This window comes from Myotis nattereri (assembly GCF_964212035.1).
Source record: "Myotis nattereri genome assembly, chromosome: 14".
NCBI classification, from domain to species: Eukaryota; Metazoa; Chordata; class Mammalia; order Chiroptera; family Vespertilionidae; genus Myotis; species Myotis nattereri.
Genome location: NC_138089.1, coordinates 40,002,189 through 40,022,468, shown reverse-complemented (window position 1 = coordinate 40,022,468; position 20,280 = coordinate 40,002,189). Strand labels below are relative to the sequence as shown.

General features: G+C 37.3%; 1 protein-coding gene across 1 annotated transcript in view; it reads left to right on the top strand.

The window, feature by feature from the left end:
- The window catches only part of SATB1 (SATB homeobox 1), an 80,322-nt gene that overhangs the window by 19,455 nt on the left and 40,587 nt on the right, over positions 1–20,280 (top strand). Inside the window, exons 6-8 of the mRNA XM_081106002.1 lie at positions 7,988–8,099; positions 10,642–11,096; positions 18,785–18,997. Of these exons, the coding sequence (XP_080962128.1) occupies positions 7,988–8,099; positions 10,642–11,096; positions 18,785–18,997 (780 nt within the window). The remainder of the gene's footprint in view (positions 1–7,987; positions 8,100–10,641; positions 11,097–18,784; positions 18,998–20,280) is intronic.

Sequence of the window (20,280 nt, the reverse complement as noted above, 5' to 3'; positions counted from 1 at the left end):
GGGACCTTGGAGAATATCTACTTCAATTCCCTTCATACTGCAGATGAACAATTGCAAGCCTCTGTGCAGTTAATTTGAAATATTATATGCCCTTGGTAATAATACACCTTTTAACCAGTATTTTCTAATTTAAGGTCTTTACTAACATATTCAATTAGTTTGAGTAAGAAGGTTTCAGTGTAATAAGAAAAATCTAGACAGGTACTTACACAAAAGAACTGAATAGAGAATCTGGTCAAAGATATTATCTGGGTCTTAGTAAAATTACTTTAATTATGCGAAAAAAGCCATATGAACTGTGAACCAACGTTTTCTTTTTAAAAAATTATGAATTGTATACTTAAATAATTAAATAAAATGTATGTGTTTGAAATGATCTCATTTTCATCTCTAGGAGATATGCTAAGAAAATTAAAACCAAATTGGATGTGTTCTCTGTGTGTGCTTCCTTTTGTATTCCTTTAGAGCTTTGTATTGAGTTTCCCTTTTTAGTGCATCTGAGTAACCCTTGTGTGAAAATGCCATTTTTCAGGCACTGGGATTGATCAAGATGGCAAGAGCCATAACTATGACAATTGGAGTTTAAGTAAAATTTAGACGTGATTAGTCTCTTCTCAACAAATTGAGATTCTGAATATGCCCCAGTTGTATCTCCCAAGAGGATAGCTTAGAAAGCAATAGAGGATCCAGCGGGAAAGATTTGGGGAACATAAGCTAACATGCACAAACAGAATATTACACTTAGAAATCCTGCCATTTGCTTCTCATAAATTGAAGCCCATTTCCCTTCCTTCCCACCCCCAAATACCAGATGGGGACTACCTGTTCATTTTCAACAAATTCGTTCCATGACACTATCTCACATGATGCCTTTTGGAGCTTGTTTGCAGTATTAGCTATCCTTTGGAATTAAAAGAAAACCCAATTTTGTGAAAATTCCTATTAAAATTGTATTTGAATGAGAGTTGGTTCTGTTTGATCTGAAATTTAAGTTTGACCTTTGAGGTTTCCACACGCATACATGAAGACTGCTGTAAAAATTCGGGCCATGGGCAGACCGGACTTGGCGAAATGAGAGGAACATTGGAGTGTATGATGTCGCACTTCTCAAAAAAAAAAAATGTAAAAGAATAGAGAGCCAGCAGTTTGACAGATTGTTCAGTAAATGCTCATTTTATTGAAAATTATAAAAAGGTGCTTAATGCCTCTGTGCCATTAATACAATACATAAAAAGGTTACTGTCAAGATTAGTGTTCCAGTTCTGAAAATTAACTGTAGAGCTTTATGCATCTCTCTACATCGACTTAAAAGTTAAAGGCTTCTGTGTGTGTGTGTGTGTGTATATATATATATATATATATATATATATATATATATATACACACACACATCTGCAGACATTTATCTTGGAAAACAATTATTTTAGACTTTATGCCAGAGACATTAACAGTGATATGCTTTCATTTAAAGCATGGACATAATTGATACATATATATGTATGGATCAGACAGGGTAGAACCATGAAAATTGCCTTATAGAATTAAACCTGTGCAAGTTGATTTCTCTTGCTGCCTCTCCAGAGTATTCCAATTCAAAACATACATTCCTCCTACAGAAAAAGATATTCAGATTCCTTAGTTGAAATTAATTAGCATTCAGAAACCAGATAGCATGTTTTTGGGTATTCATGAGATCTCTGTTTGAAAAAAATGTTTTTAACTTGTAGAAATGTGTTGCAACACACAGATGGGAAGAAAAAGAAAAAAAAAATCTCTTTAGCAAGCACTGTGTGTAAAAGGAATATTACATTTTGCACGCTCCTGATTGCTCTGTGTAAACAGTTTTTGACATCTGTCTTTATAGTTTTCGAGGAGAGGAAGACTTTGTTAAAAGAATCATTTTTATACAGCAGTCACCATTTCAGTCTTGCTTTACCTGTATTATGAAAGCAGATGGTCTGCATGTCTTTTGAATATTTATAACTATCAAAAACAATCTCTTGCTATTCACCCTTAGGCTTATGAGATGTCAGGACTGTTCTGGTTGAAAAAAATCATCTTGGGTGTTTACAGAAAGAGGATTACATTAAGCTGAAATGACTATACATTTTCCAGTTTAATATTTGTCCATCAGCTGTTTAATCGTATTTAGATAATTGTGTAAATAAGACGTGGTAGCCTTTGCCCTCTCTGCTAATGGAGCCTGCAAGCTTTAAACCTGGTGAACCACCATTTTGTAGATTTTTCCTGCTACCTTCTCTGCCTCAGTTAAACCATCAGCAAGTCTTCAGTAAGTTTGGATCATGATATTGCAGTCCTGTTTAAAACAAAACAAACAAACAAAACCCCAACAGTGCACAAAACGCCAGTATGGAGATCACATGCAATGCTAGGGAGTTGCTGGCTTCCGGTACAGGCTGTTTAGTGTATTAGAGTATATTGTCATATGCAAATAGGGTACCACACTCCAATTACCCTTTAAAGATGACATGGCTTTCTCTTTTTTTCTCCCTGAGCACGCAGAGCTCTGAGGGTATTTTGGAAAACTTTTGGTACAGTGGGGGTTAACTGTTTTTTGACTGGAAGCTGAGCAATCAGAGATAACAGATTTTGCTGTGGTTGGTTGATTTGGCAGAAAAGCATGAACAGTTTTGGTTTAAATGATTGAATAACCTGATTAGCATTGTTTTGGGGTGGGTTTTTTGTTGTTGTTAAAGGCACAACAAAGCAATTTTAAGGGTAATCAGATCACTGCCTTTCCCCAGTTGATGAACCTCTTTTTCAGAAGGCTTCACCTCTCCCTAAAGCCTCTTGCTTGGCTACTTAAGTCGAAAAATAAAACCGTCTTTCCTTAGTTTCTGAACACGTTATAAATGTACACCTCCGGTGAATGTCCCGTTCTAGTAGGGATTTGGAAGGATATAACATTTTGAAAAATTATGTAACCTCCACTGATTCCTTGTGGGTGTTCTGTTTGTTGTTTGCTTTTTTGTGTTTCAAATTTAGAGACCTGCAGTATTTTTTTGAGCCAAGGTCCAGAAGGTTCTCACTATTATCTACGTCAGGCTTTAGAAAAATTCCACCCTTACCTTTTCACAATTAGAAAGGTTATAAATAATGTATTTGGCTGCGAAGGAAGCTCAGCCTGTGGCAGATGGCATCATTCTAGAGTGCCGGGGTTTCAGCGAAGATGGCATTCTTTCAGATCGGAACTTCAGCAGACTCCCAGAAAGAACCGAAGCCCCTCCTAGGGCGTAGACATGTGCTTTATGGATCTTAGAAAAGCTTACAACTTGGCTCCCAGGACGAGAGTATCGTGTCACACTGAGGTTGTGAGACCCACGGCCAATTTCAGCTGACTTTCAAATTCTGTTTCCCAGCCTAGGAAAGCCGCGGCCGATTCACTGGTCGGTGCTGTGTGTAGCATTTGAACTTGGGATCTAAACCCACTGAGTTTTGTCAGCCTGAGTTCTTTCTTCCCTGAACATTCATCTTTTACACACACTGGCCACCGGGTGGGAAAACTTGCGATGACAGTTGTGTCTTTCTCCAAGTGCCCTGGTGTGTCTTTCTCCGAGTGCTCTGGAGAGCTCGTATAAATAGACCTGGGAGAGGACTGGTTCTGGATAGACATACCCAGCAAGCACGGTGACTTCTGAGCCATGTGCCGTTGCATTTTGGAAAAACTCGGGCAGGAAAAACTCTTGCAAACGACTGAACAAAGATTTTTTAAACTACGAGTTTTATTGTAACTGCCAAAAGTGATGATTTTAAGAGTCTCATTTAACAATTAAGCTGCCATTACCTTTAAGTTTTAAGGATGAGAGAGAGAGAGAGAGAGAGAGAGAGAGAGAGAGAGATTGATTGATTGATTTTCTGGTCGTCTGCAGTAATGGCTTATTTCAGTGTCCTTTTGTTGACCAACTAATATGTTCCCAGCCCTGAATGTGATGAGTGCACACTAGTTAGAGATGAGAACCAAGGCTCTAGTAGAAAATCCACAGCATGACAAGTGCTATCGTGGTGCCATGTGTGGGATGTTTGGGAAGTCAGGAAAGGCAGAGCAGAGATACCTGAAATACATCCTCAGGGATGAACAGCTGTTCGCTAGAAATTGGAGAGGGCACTGGTCGATCATCCAAGTCAGAGAAGCGGTGCATGTCTTCCTGACGTCAGCTACCAGGTGCAGGCCAACTTTAGAAGCTACCGCCAAATTTGAATATCGCAACAAATGGAAACACCGTTTTCCCTGGTGTTTTCCCTTGTTCTTACTTTACCTGTAACTCAATGTAATGAGTACAATCTACATTCTTCATAAGAAAATGTATTTGACTTGAAATATATCATTTGAAATTTTACCTGATGCCTTTGTTATTCACAGAGTAGTCTTTGGACTGATCTGAAATGCGAGCCTATAATAAGAGCCCAATGAGGAGGTAGGTGGTGGCAGAGGGTTGTCTAGTCATTAACACCTCTTAAGTCCAGACTTGGTATGTTCTAGGCACTGTGCTAATTGTATCACATTCATTATTTTATTAATTGTCTGTCCAAGGGCAGATAAGTAATGGCATGAAGAGCCGTACTTCCTAGTCACTTGCCCCGTGCTTGGCACATCATAGGAGTTCAGTAAATACATAGTGAATGAATGAATGAAAAAAAAATGCCGGAATGAATGGAGTCTCAGAACAACCCCATGGGGTGAGTGCCACTATCGTTGCCATTTAGCATGGGGAATTGTTTTAGAGTACTTAATTTGACTGGGGTCGCACTAGTAGTGTGCAGCACATCTTGGACTTGAATGCAGATTTAGCTGATTCTGTTTCATCAAAGAACATTTAGTGTGTGTTTAATACGTGCCAGGCATTTGGGCTAGAAAGTAACATGGAACCCAGATCTGCATGAACTGACAGCCTAGTGTAATATTTTTAAACCGGTGTCTGCTTTTGGTTGACATGAACCCCAAGCCCCTCTCCTGAAAATCATGGCTCTTGGTGTACCCTTTGTACCACCTATGAAAATATTGTCAATCTTTACTTTCTGTCATTTGTATTTTCAAAACAGTAGGTGTTTCTTTATGACTTTCCAAATTGAAGATTACGATACTGGATATGATCTTTCAAATGCCATGGGCCCCATAAGATCCTGAATTCTCTCTTCCCTGCCCTTGAAACTCGTTAGTGTAGTCAGATGCCATGCCCAAGATTTCAATAAGGATTTTACTAGAAGAAAAACAGCATCTTGCTGTGGCTACGTGCGAAATTTACTGTATATTGTTGCAATAAAAAGTGAAGTGACGCTGAGTTACCTGAATTATGGAATATTTCCCAGCCCCAAAAAGCATAGAAAGATAGAGAATCTAAAAAGTTGTCTTGGCATACGTCATAACTTGTGGGTTAGCCTTTTGATTATGTCCTGCTTAGGCTAATATTTACATTAATCAGAGTTCCCTGAGCACACACCACTCCACAGAGCAGAACAGCGCCTAGAAAGTCACTTAAGGACAGAAGCTACCAATGTAGGGTTAAACAAGGGCAGGGGGAAGCGTTGATGATCGTGCGCATATGGATATTATTTTTCACATATGGATAATAATGAACTGCATAGCACTATTACATATGGGCTCTAGTTGTGTAAAAATATTTCAGACTTTTTTTCCCACACACTATGTATCTTCTTTCTTTTTTTCTCCCATATACATATATTTCACGGTTGATATACTGAACACATTAAATTGAAATGATCTGTTTACCTATCTGTCTTCCTAATAGATTGCAAGCTACCTTTAGGCAGAGGCTCTGTCTTGTCTGCCCGAGTACCGGCCAGGCACATAGTAGGTGTACAGCAAAGAGAAAATTTCACATATAGAACTATTGGCAAATTAAAGTAGATTGGATATCTGTCAGAAACCTTAAGAAAACTTAAGATATTCCAAATATTTCGGAAAATTAAGACATAAAGCTACATCTAAAATTTATATGTGCTATTATAGTAACATTTAAGAAACTGCCAGAATGTCTAGGTATAAGAGTAATAATTTTTAAAAAATTGAACCAAAGTGGAGGAACATCAACTGCCATCCATTTTCAGAATCACCGTTATCCATCAGCAGTCTCAATAGTTTTATTAGTGTCTGACTTTATTGATCCATTATTACGATAGAGTAAGGGTGATTGAAGCTGACGGATTGTTAACCGGATCAGGTAATCTGGCTCTGGTTTTGGCACCCTTGCTAAGTATCTTTTTGTACTCTGGACTAAGGGAGGCTCTTAGTAAGATTGCAAGCTACTAGATTAATGGCAGGGCATCATGAGCCCATTAAGGATGTCTTTTTAGAGAAATAATATGAGGAAAGGACTATAAAGTAGAAAGTGTCAAAAAAAAAAAAAAGGATGTCACAATTCTTCTTAAGAAAGATCACCGTGCTTTACATAAATAATGCAATTCTAGCTTGTCCTCCTCACTGTAAGTTCTTCAAAGATCCCCAAGATTTGCATATTACTGGAATGTGTTCCTATTATAGAATTACCACTGCTAATGGATGTTAGGAGAGTCAATAATAACCAAAAGAGCTTTAAATTAGAAGTCGCGTAAAGGAGATAATTATATAAAAATACTTTTGTTCCCAAACTGGCTTTTCTGGTTGTGCACTGCTCCCAAACAATGCTGCCCTCTGTAAACTCTGTCACCATAGACCAACTGAAGTCTGAAGTGGAAGTTCTCAGGTTTCTACACAGAGGAGTGGGGGCAGGGGGGTGGGGAGTGGGTTGGTGCTGCAAAGTCTTAATTATTCCTGAGACGCAATTGGAAATTAATTTAGCTGCTACTAGAGAATAGGGATGGTATGGTTAAAAATAACATGGATTAAGTCACTGAAATTACCGTAACTAAAATTTGCTGGGAAGAAAACACTTTTCTTTGTTAAAAATGAGTTTAACTCTCCCCCCAAACTCCTAATACATCAAAATCATGATTTTCATCTTCATTTTTCTGTTAACACTGTTGGCTGTTTTCATGATGAAGGCAAGTGACAGAATAGGTCATTTTATTTTTTGTGGTATCTTTGAGAAATTTAGTAAGCATGAAATGTATATATTTAAGTGTTTCATGGTTGGTTTGAAATTCAGAACTCAAGCTTTACTGTAGATGAAGCTAGCAATACAACTGTAGAAATTTTTTTTTTTCTTCTGATAGAGGATCTCTAAGTAGTTTATTTTCTCTTTAAATGTGGTCAGTGTTAAGGCAGTTAATGCATCTCCAGTGGGAAACCAAATAATAGAAGTGGAAAGCGAAGCTGTGTATCCCAAACTTTAATGCACACCCAAAGACCCTGGGGATCTTGGTCATATGCAGTTGCCCATTGACTAGGTCTGGGGTGGGGCTGAAGATGATGCATTTTTAATAAGCTTCTAGGTGATGCTGATATTGCTGATCCCTGGGGCATACTTTGAGAAGCAAGGATGTAGAGTTACTAAAACTCAAAGTAGCTATGCAAAACCCATGGATACAGGGAAGGCCTGGGGAGGGAGTAGGAGCGGGATGAAGCGGGTCATTAGGGAGATACAGAGGGACATCTATAATGCTTTCAACAATAAAGACACATGTTTTTTAAAAAAAAACTCGAAGTAGCATTTATTTACAAACAGTCATAAAGTCATCTTCACAGAATTGGATTTATTGGGATCAGGGTAAGTTTGTCGACCTAGAACAGATGACATTGATGGAAGTTCCATACATACTAGAGCAAAGCCTGTGGGTTTGATAAGCTTTATACTGGCCTCAGTGGGCGGTTGTTTTCTATTTAAATAAGCATTTGATGATCTCCTTAATGAATTTTAAGAAGTTGAGGCTTTAGGTTAAGTGTGAAACAAAAATGTATTGGTACTCAGTTGATTTAAAAAAAAAAAATACAGTTTGCACAATTGAAAACGTCTCTGTGTTCCATCTCGTGCCACTATGTGTTACAAATGTTTCCCCCCTCTTCACGCAGAGTATGATTTCTTCCATTGTGAACAGCACTTACTATGCAAATGTCTCGGCAGCAAAATGTCAAGAATTTGGAAGGTGGTACAAACATTTCAAGAAGACAAAAGATATGATGGGTAAGCAAAAACCGTCGCCTCGGTGGCTACATACCATTACGTGTCATTCGGGGGTTTATCAAAGTCACATCTCAAGCCAGGTCTTTTGATTGCCCAATTAGAGATCAATTTAGAATGTTTCTTTGAGGGTGGGGAGTGGGTATGAGTATAATGAGATAATTAAATTCAATAAATGTTTGTGTTTAAATCAGCCAAACTGACTTGGTTGTCAGACATGCAGGAACTCGAGGGGTGAGGAGGGAGCTGTCATTTTTTAACATCTCAGTGAAGACCTTGAAAGCTAATATTAGCTGTGATTTCTCTCAGAGATAAAACATGCTTTTATGCTTTTTGTTTTTGTTCAAGAGAAAGAGCCTATTTTTTTCCACCCAGTTTTAAAGGAAATTAATGGATTTCTAGTTTTCACAACTGAGATCAAGTGATTTTTATATTTCTAATCCCCCACCCTGCCTCTAGGTGCTTAGGTGAACATACTGCTTTACCGTCCACACCAGAAAAATCATTGCATCATTCCTGAACTTTTAATTCCAGTAGAGCATCCTATCTTAACATAGAACTTTAGGTCAATATTTGTTACTAAGGAAATACATTAAAATTATCTTCAGTGTAAAATGACAGATAAAAGCTGTGTGTTGTACCTAAGCATTTAGATTATGACATTTTCTCCCTATTGAGTTTGTTAGTATTTGCCAAGGCAAACACTGTGATTGAGGTTAATGTTTTCATTTCTATTAATGTTTTCTTTCATATACTTGGACCCTCCAAATAATATACTTAAAATAATATAAGAATGGGATATTTCATGTGCATGTCGTTATGCCCTGTTTTACATCTATTTCTGTTTACTTCTATTACATTTATTTTATGATGACAACAACAGTAACTTTTCCTAAAGATTTTAAGAGACAAGAGAACCTGAATTTTGAGCATGTTTTAGCTTTTAATATTTGAAGCAAAACCATCCATCTACCCAAACAGATTCTTTGCCTTTTATAGCTTAGAGCTATAATGAAGACAATGCATCATTTTTGGAATAATTGCTTGAATTACTGTTCCCTGTGAATGGCCCACTTGGGCTGATATCACTGGTAGAAATGGAAGGTTTCTTCCCCAATTCTTAGTTATATTCGGCATATATTTAGTGATTATAGAAATAGGATAAATTCCTCTAAATATATAAAACCTGAATATTTAATGAAGAGAGAAATGACGATTAAAGTCCAACCAGAGTCTGTACATGGAAAGGAGGATGTTTGTGCTATTTGGAAAGTCTCACCAGTGTCCATACAGCATCATGCTCAGCTTTTTCAGTCAGGAGCATCACACCAGTCTCCTCCTCCTCGCAGCAAAGCATTTGACGCACTTTGAGCTCACTCTCAGCCAAGGGAGAAGCATCCATCTTGGGTAGGTGGCAATAAATTGCAAAACCATGACAGTATCACCATTGCACCAGAACAACTGCCCGCCCCTTCCTTGAAAGATTGTCTTCAGCATCTGGTGATAGCCATAGCTTCTTCAAGACACATTTGGGTCTTCGCAACACTGGGTAGACTGGCTTGTAATACTATAAATCATTTGCCTCATTCCAAGAAATAGTTGCAGACGATGGTTAGACTTAAATAAAGCGAACTGTGTATGATACTCAGCCCCGTGTTCAATATGCACTCAGTTATTATTACTTGTCATGATGACCGCTTTCATTATTTATTATATTGATTACTTCTTTATATTCATGTCTGGGTAAGAATTGAACGTTGACAACATTTATGTTATCTATTTTTCTTTCAGACCTTTTGCCTAGAGTAATAACAATTTATATATATATATATATTTAGATATATATATATCCCATAAGAAAATACTTGTGTATTTCTTTTTTGTTTATTGCCTATGATGTCTTTTTCTTAGCTCAACTCATTCTTTCTAGATGCTATTAAGCAAATGTCATTCTTCTAGAAACAATCTTAAAGTAAACAATGCTTATCAGCCTTCTTGGGGTAATGAGAATGAGTAACAGTTTGACCCCAAAACTAGTGATGTAGAATATGAAAATAATTGATTTCATGCTTTAAGTCTAAACCACATTATAAAATAGATCAGAAGTATTGTCCCACTTTTAAAGTTTGTGAAATTGTGCAGAGGAGGAAAGTAAAAACACAGCAGGTTGAATTCTATCTTGAAATGCTCTTATTTTTTTAAAATATATTTTATTGATTTTTTACAGAGAGGAAGGGAGAGAGATAGAGAGTTAGAAACACCGATGAGAGAGAAACATCAATCAGCCGCCTCCTGCACATCTCCTACTGGGGATGCGCCCGCAACCCAGGTACATGCCCCTGACCGGAATCGAACCTGGGACCTTTCAGTCCGCAGGCTGACGTTCTATCCACCGAGCCAAACCGGTTTCGGCGAAATGCTCTTATTTTAATTGGATCTTTAAAGTGCCCTGTGCCTACTATCTCTATTTAGGACTTGATCGGAAATGCTTACCAATGCCCATCCTTGTTGACTGAGCATGATTTTACCTTTTATCTGTTTTCAGTCGAAATGGATAGTCTTTCTGAACTCTCCCAGCAAGGTGCCAACCATGTCAACTTCGGCCAGCAGCCGGTCCCAGGGAACACGGCCGAGCAGCCTCCATCCCCTGCGCAGCTCTCCCACGGCGGCCAGCCTTCTGTCCGGACCCCTCTTCCGAATCTGCATCCTGGGCTTGTGTCAACGCCCATCAGTCCTCAGTTGGTCAACCAGCAGCTGGTGATGGCTCAGCTGCTGAACCAGCAGTATGCAGTGAATAGACTTTTAGCCCAGCAGTCCTTAAACCAACAATACTTGAACCACCCTCCCCCGGTCAGTAGATCTATGAATAAGCCTTTGGAGCAACAGGTTTCAACCAACACAGAGGTGTCTTCCGAAATCTACCAGTGGGTACGCGATGAACTGAAACGAGCAGGAATCTCCCAGGCAGTATTTGCACGTGTGGCTTTTAACAGAACTCAGGTCAGTTTTACTTAGTAACGATTTTTGTGTCTTTTTCTCTCTCTCTTCAGTCCCATCTACAACTAATGTTTATTCTTTTACTTTGTACTAACATTTTATCCTCTTCATGTAGTCGTATTGTCTGTTGCTGGTGATGCCTAAATATAATCATTATTTTCCCTCTCTTGAAACTCCTGTGCCAAGAGGAAGCTATGCACAGCATGATCCGGATTCAGGGGCCTTGAAAGAATAAATGAAATATGAAATACATTTCACACGGATTACCTGCGCTCTTAGATAATGGAGTTATAGACCGCAGTAGCAGGTTGAGAAAAGTTTCATGACTTGGCTAAGGCCACTGGTAGGCCTCCAGGCTTCTAGCCTAGGGTCTTTAGTATATTACCACCCATACCAGACATGAGTATATAAATGGGCTCAGTTGAAATTCCTTTACAACTTAAAAAAAACACAAAAAACATCTTGGGACTCAATCACAATTTTTGCCATTTAATTCTAAGAAGCCATTTAGAAAAAAATACATGATTTATTAGCAGAAGGTATTTCTCTCCCCTCTTCACATGATTGTTAATGTTCCTCCCAAGTTCACTAAGAGGCCTCTGGGGTAGGTTTGAGCTGCAGGCCTCGGTCTGCCTGTCCCCCTCATGTCCACACATTTGTCGTCCTGGGAAATTCCTCTGAAGATGTTATCATCCTGGAAGAAGTTTCAGAAGGACAGGGAGAAAGGGTGATATAAGAGAAAGAAGTCTTAAGATAAAAAGATCCTAAACAAATTGATTCTACTAAACTGTGAGAGTATTTTTAATTCCTTTTATTGGAAACTAGTATATATGGTGTTTATTTTTGGCCCCCGCGCGCGTGTGCACACACACACACACACACACACACCCTCAAAAGAACATGTAACTTTGATTAGAATGAGGACATTATGTCCTTTCAGTGTTCTTGTTTTACCACTGTTCTTTTCTTTTGTCAACTTTTTTGGGGACCTGACTCATACTTTCCTCTCATATATAAGTTATTTTGTCTATTACATGATTATAAGAATAAAATTCTGGTACAAAAATAATCTAGTATTAATTCCTTGTTGGCAGAGTGTCTATACCTAGGAGGATCCCAGCTGTGGCTTATTTTTGGCTTGCCTTAAGTTAGGAGGCCTGAGAAAGCGTTTAACTCGGTTTATTTTCGGTTTCTTTATCTGTGTTTTTTTTTTTTTTTTTTGGTACATCATTTGTCTGTTTTTAAAAGGGTGATTGCAGAAGGTTTTGTCTCAGTTTAAAATTGTATGGTTTCGCCTAGTTGGATATTTTCACAACTTGAAACGTGTTTATCATTAGCTTGTAAATTTAATACGGCATCTATGTTCAGTTGGGGGGTGATTATTTAAAAAAAATGAAATGAATGAGTGAATGAATCAGAAGTCAGCCATCTAGCTAGATACTCCTGCTTCTGGCAGCATTTTTGTTTTGTTTTGTTTTTGTAAATAGCAGTGACTGCTAGAAGTTGTCAGTACTGGGCAAAAAATAGATAGGATTGTTGAATTGAATTAAAAGCCCACAGACAAAGAGAACATTGATGTAGACACAAATGACATGCAGATTTACAGATATGCATTTTAAAAATGGAGCAAATTGTTAATTTCTTAAAGCACCGAGGAAAGAGCATTTTACGTGGGGAAGAATGACAAGAGAGTCCAGCTGAGTGAGATGAGGGCGAAGTCACTTCCTCTTGGTATAGTTCAGTGGTTCTCAACCTTGGCTGCACATTAGAATCACTTGGGAATCTTTTTAAAATCCTGATTTCTGGGCCTCATCCTCCGGCAATTCTGTTTCTTTGTTACTAATGTTGTGACCCCACCCCATAACAAAGAAACAGAATTTCTGGAGGATGAGGCCCAGAAGTCAGAGTTTTTAAAAGATTCCCAGGTGATTCTAAGGTGCAGCCACGGTTGAGAACCACTGCTCTAGTTTTTCTTCTCTTGGGTTATGATGCCCCTGCTACATTTGTTCTGCCTTTGGTTCTAATATCGACAATGTCCACAAATATCTGTAGAATTCATTACTGTAAGGAAGGCAGAATTCTCTTTTTATGCCATATTAATCTCTTTGAAAAGATAAACAGTGACTTTATTTTTCTGAGAGTGAGAGAATGAAAACCTGGTACAGCCAGTGTCTCTTTATTAATAATAGCCAATTTAGAAAAAGTCATTACCAAAATATTATTTGGAGCTCAGGTTGGCAGAGAGGTTTGGTTTTATACCTTTGCATCGGTAATTGGTACTCCTCTGTCAAAGTGGATGTTGGGCCCTATTTGAAGCTGTCTGATGTAACTGAGAGTAATTTCCTATGTACAGTGAAGTGTTCACTTTTTGGGAACTAGCTTTTGAACACGCAAGCAAGCATGCATGTATTTTTGGTGTCATACTTAAAAACCATCACGCACATGCATGCCACGCACACACACAGCTGCATTTATTTTAATGATTATACATTCATATGAATGCATGTAGTGTGTTTATTTCAAAGTGTATGCGTTTCAATAAAAGCAGGTGCAGAGTGAGGGTGTATGGTGTGAGTGTGGAGTACGAAAATACGCATGCTAATGCATATGTATAGGCGGAGGAGCTCTGCAGAGTTAAATCACACATCACACATTGTGTGCACTTATTGCAATGTGCACTTATTCCAACCCCAAGTTTAAAAAAATTAATGTAAAATACGTACGTACAAATGCAGTTATATGACATGATCAGATAAAGACATTGGTACCCTGTACACAGTGTGTTAAAACATTAGTATAATAGATAATGCTGTTAAGACGCGAGAAAATTTTAGTCATTGACAGCTCTGTATAACTTTACAATCCTGAATTTCATGTTTTAGCTCTTAATTGGAGAATTTTCTCATCATCTTAATTGGGTCTCCTAAATGAAATCATACCCCTTTCTCTCTCAAGACTTTCCCACATGACTATTTTTTTTTAAGTCTACCTTTTCTGAAAATTTATGGAGAATTTATATAATTACTTGTTTTAAGTACTTTTTCCCCTTTTGAATTAATGGGCATATGTTCTTTAATTGCTACGGAAGACACCAGCTTTTAGCATATGTCATTCATTCAGTTATTCCTACTTGATGTCTTTTTAATGGAAACCTATGGCTAAAAATAATTGCCAGAGCTTCTAGATTTATAATTTCCAGTTCACTTCTCTGTGTTATTGCCCTTTAAAGGTGGCAATAGAAGAAAATATATCCTTTAGTGCCTTTTTAGAAATAAAACCCAGAGTTTAACTCTGATCCCACCCTGTGGCTTTTTTTCCTTTTTTCTCCCCCCTCCTCTTATCTTTGGCACACTTTATTTTCCAGTAAAATAAAGAATGAAGATGGATTATTCAAAACTGATAACAGTAATGGACCATCATGTAATGTTTTATTGAATTTGAGTTCTGTAAATTATGTGGTGGAGAGAAATTTGCCTGCTTTTAAGTATAAGAGAGATTGCTGCTGTGTTTCTCTAATTCTTCACAGTGTAATTTAAGAAAAGTCCACTATCCATATCACTATTGAATAAAAGGTAAGAAGGTGCTATTACCCCAGCGTGACAGCTCTCCTGCAGCCTCCCCAAATGACAGAGATAAATGTGTCTGCTTATAACTTACTTGGCGTAAGTCCAGAGTAGGGGGTGGAGTTTGAAAATGGTCTTTCACCTGGACATGTGTTTAAAAATTCACCAAACCACAGAGGCAGGTAGCCTTGAAGAATATTCTACATATTTTCTTTTTAGTAAGGAGGTTTTATCAAATCATATTTTCCTTCTGAGGCTTTGAAGTTCCATGAAACTGATAAAATCTATTTGAATCAGTGATTATGTTCAAAGGGGAGACAAACGGGAGGCCAGACCGGCTTTTTGTTCAGATTGGCAGTCTCTTTCGCTTATCTGCTGTTTTAAAGAATTCATAATTAGCATTTGGAAGTACTGATAATATTTATTGAAGGTTTTTTCTTTCTTTTACAATTACTAATGAATTTTACTTGTAATAACTTGTAAACTTTTTTTGGAATGTAAAAAAGGCTTAGGAATTCATCAGTAAGTTTGCTCTTTAATTGAAAAAAAAATTAAAATTCTCGTTTAACCACCATGTAAAGACAATACAGAACCATTTTATGTTTTCATATATAGAGAACATATGAGTTATTTGAAGATGTGGAAGTCCCAATGAAAAGCAGCTTGTCATTTCCAATAAAATTAATATTCATGAGGTGCTGGTAACTTACGGCATAACATACAAATTCTCAAGTTCTTTTCAGAAACAAGAATGCCTAATGATTTTGTTTAGTTTTCTTCAACAAATTTATTGAGCACCTATGGTGCCCAGTATTGAAGAGATATTTTCGTCCTGCTGCTTCAGCATATTCGCTGAGATAGCAAATAAGGTACAGGACATTATTTTTTAGCATGAAGAAGAATTTTTGGTAGGAGATCCCTCTTACTGTCCCCCATGAGGAATTACCACAAGTGACATTGACCTAACTTGGCAAGTCTGCACTGTATTTTCGACTGTGGGCAAATGGAAACAGGCCACATACATCTTGAATCCATAAATGCAACTAACTATTCACGTAACAACATCCTGAACAGGACCGAACATTCATTCCCATATCCGGATTCTTATAGCAGTCATTTTGCATCCAGAATTATTCTCAAGTGGCATGATTATTTATTTATTTATTTTTGGTAATTAACACATTCTAATCAAAACATTTCCTAACAATATTTTCAAGCATTTCCACCAGGGGGCACTCCCCTCATTGAAAGCTTGGGCCAAAAAAAAAAAAAAAAAAGAAAAGAAAAGAAAAAGAAAAAGAAAGAAAGAAAAGGAAAAAAAAAGAAAACCCCAAAGGTTTCTAAAACACCCGAGATGTCTACACTGGCTGCTTTAGAGCTCTGTATGTTCCAGGGTTTGAAATAATCGCTTTAGACCTTCAACATATTACAAGCAGAAAAACTACACTTGCTCTAGCCAAATAATTAAATGGAAATAAAATGTTTTGCCCCTGAAACACTTTACTTGCTCAAATGGGAAGTCATGCCAGCATCAAAATATGGGTAGAGAAATGTCTAAATCCTCTCCCAAGTGACCTGCTGCCTTCTACATAAGCCGTACAGGAATGCCTTGGTGTTATGTTAGCAAGACTTGGTAGAGAGCATTATTAGGTATTTTTTCAGGTGTTTGCTTTTCTCACCATAGTTCTCTGCTGTCAGGGGAAACATTTTTTTTTTAATAGAGATGATATTTTATTTGAGATTTATAAATGTCTAATTTCAAATTTTCCAGTTCTCAATATTTATAGGATCCCTTTTAACCTAATCTATTTTTTTTAAATTACTGAACATTTAGTGTAGGTAAACATCTTACAAAGCGCCACAGTAAACTTCTCATTGAAGGCTCACCTTGAGTAAATTAATAATTACCATTAGAATTTACCCTTGGGTAGCATATCTTGTTTCTAAGCTTCAGTCACCCATTTGCAATGTTGTTCCTTTTGTGGTCTGAATACACATAATTTATCCACTTAGTAAATATATATCAAACACTTATAGAGTAGGCATTGTGCTGGGATAACAAAAATGAATATTAGAATATTCAAGGAATTACAACATTTTATTTATTATGCTGTATTTTTCTATCTTTCTGTTTCTGTATAGTTGATGTATATTACTTTGCCAAGCACATCTTGTAAAACATAACATTTGGTAGGGAAGCGTGGAGAACATGGATTATTTTTTTACACCTATTTTCAAACGTTCTTAAGGCCTGTATTTTTCGGTTTTAATGTGACACATCAACACAGTCAATCTAATTAGTTGGCCTTGTGCAAATTAAATAGCTGGATGATTGACTGCCTGTTTGACTGAATTTTAGTTAAACTGACTGGATGTTTTACTCTTGTGTAAACTCGGTTGCAGCATTACTTGTCAGTATTAGCAATGAAAGGACGCATTCCCTTCGTTCTTCCTTTATGTGTCTCATGGTGAAACTTAAAGTTTGGGTCCAGGTTTCTGACTTCCGTTGCAAAGACCAAGGGAGAGATTAAAATTTACTCTTTAGCCCCCTGAGCCTATGGGAGGTTCTTTTTTTCACAGCAGCCCATACATCATTTTAATAGTGGACAGTGCTTTTATACTGCCTGCATCTATTTGAGCATTTTGGACATTATCCCCGAAGAACCGAAAACTGGGTTTGCACTTCTAGGAAACCATGAAAAAAAGCAAATGTTGTAATCTTGGGGCTTAATTATTTTGACATGACACTTTATCTCCCCTTTCCCAAATGTATCCTTTCACCCTTTCCGCAGAGTTGTTGGAAAGTGAAATTTGCAAACTATACCGAGATCTGGACATTTTATTCTGAGCTATATTGTGTTAAACTGATATTCTGGCTAAATGTAGAAACCAGGCATTATTTCATGTAGAAGATTGAAGTGGTAAGAGCTGCTCAGCCCCTATCAAATGGGCAGAAAAATTTTCTAATCCTTCAATTTCATATAATCCCTTAAAGAAAATTGGGGAAAACCACCCATTTTTGAAAGCATTCTTCCAAAAATTAATAAAATGGGGGGGGGGCTCTATTACTTGGGGAAAGAGACACTTTAAAGGACTTCACTAATGGTTTGTAAATTCCTTCTATTAGAAAGACATATTTTTATTCCTCAAGAAATTGAGGAATTGGATAATACTCTTTTCCGTGGCATGCTATCTTGGATTTTTGAAATGTGGAGAGGGGTTTATGTATTTCAGATTTAATCTATGGTTTCTGAAGTTCAGAATTTCATCCTGTTCCCAAGAGATACAGCATAGCAAGATAGTATTTAGAGTCATTGGGGCTGTCAAATGTAGTTTCCTTAAATGATAAATACAAAGAATCATTTGTCATTGACTCTAACAATTTTCAAATAAAGGACTAACTTAAAATATTGTCTGTGAAAACATAGCCTTAATCTTAGACGATGCTTTTGTAAAATTCTTTTTTTTATTATTTAATCCTCACCAGAAGACATGCTTAGAGAGAGGAAGGGAAAGAGAGAAAGAGAAAAACATCGATGTGATAGATAAACATAGATCATTTGCCTTCTGAAGGTGCCCCGACTGGGGATTGAACCCACAACCCAGGTACATGCCCTGATGATGCTCAACCAATTGAGCCACTGTGGCTGGGCCATAACATTCTTTTTTCTAGTAAGTTGTAGTTCATTTTCTATGAAAGTCCTATTTCTCCTGAAATAGCTTTGTATCTTTACATATCAGGCTCTTGGCATTCCACCGTCTTTGTCTAGGCAGCTTGAGAACTCTACCGTTCAGTGCTGTTGTATTATGAGCATTTCATTTATTCTTAACTTCCCTGGATCGTCTCTCTCTGAAAGATTTCATGGCAAGTTAAGCTACTCAAAGGAAGGAGACCAATTAGGCAGTTTCGGTTTATGGTATATGTAAAGCAGATGCTTAATAAAATTAAGAATACAATTGAGGCTCTCTTCTCTACCACGTCAGTTGTAACTAATATATTCCTACGTAGAATTAATGCTTCTGACTGTTCCTTTTCTAAACAGAGTGGAAAAGAAAAGGGAAGGATCGCCACTGGCTGGGGAGAGCCCGGAGCAGGCTCACTCACTCTGTGCCTTTCATTCCCTGCAGGGCTTGCTTTCAGAAATTCTCCGAAAGGAAGAGGACCCCAAGACTGCATCCCAGTCTTTGCTGGTAAATCTTCGGGCTATGCAGAATTTCTTGCAGTTACCAGAAGCTGAAAGAGATCGAATTTACCAGGATGAAAGGGAAAGGAGCTTGAATGCAGCCTCGGCCATGGGTCCTGCCCCCCTGATAAGCACACCACCCAGCCGCCCTCCCCAGGTGAAGTCTACCTTTTCTCCTTAAGCCTTTTCCTTTGGCTTTTTTTTTTTTAAATGCCTGATGAAGAATCTCAACAAGGAATTAGAACGATAGGTGGAAAGATTTAAACACACACACACACACACACACACACACACACACACACACACACGTATGGAGTGGCTTGGGGGAAATTTTGTCCCCAAGCACTAATAATGGTATAAAAACAATAAGCTACTAATTAGGGGAAAGAAACTTGCTTTGTATTGCTGCTGCTTTGGGGTTCTTTGGGGGATGAAAAGTAGTCTGTAAATGGGATATTTATCTCTATGACTTATGTAAAGAAGTATTTTAAACTTAAGGGGGGGGGGGGCAATACAGTCCGTTTTATTCCCTGCAAGTTTTAGAACCGCCATTTGAATAGTAAATAAATATAAATAAATAAATAATTCTATTTGTATTTGTGCTTTTCCAATACGAACTGCAGCTGGTGCCAATTACACATCATCTCGTTTGTAATCTTTCATAATTAAGTTTAATACAATCCTGGAAGGCAGCTTGAAATGGAGCTGATAAGGAATTCCATCCATATTCCCAGAAATGGGCACATTTTGTGTTTTCCAAAATTTTACACTTTTTTAGGAAAGACCAAAGTCACCTTCCAGGTAACTTGGTGTATGTGCATCTACATTGGTCGTTTTTTAATCGAGTTTAAAAGGTAGCCTCATAACTGTTAGAATACAAGTTAGTTTTCAATACCAACTATTAGATACAAGTTTAATAGTGGATTAGATTTATAATCCACAAGCAAATATATTTCTTTCACATATAATTTATAGCATGTATAGCATGTACAATTCTTAAAAATAAGATCAATAAAACTGGATAAAATTGAAGATAGAGTAAAAATTTAAAGTATTTATGTAACCTCATGTTATAATGAAATTATATCTTGATGTTCATTTCTTTTCATTAATAGTAAATAATAATACATTTCCAAGTGTAGAATTATAGAAAAAGCTCATTTAACACTAAATATGAAACTGCTACAGATACTCCATAAATTGGGAATAGCTATTATATTTAGCCACCTGTTGAGGATCTTAAACTGTATGTTGTAATGTTTGAAATGATTATTTTTTAGAAATGTCACAAAGGTCCATTTTCTCTGCTTTATTTAATGAAAATTAATTAGGTCTTGATGTCTATAGGAGCAGACTGTAAGGGAGTCATTACTGTCATTGTGAACAAGAAAGCCATGCTTCTCTAGCAGAATAGAAAGGATAATAGAGCTCACCTGCATA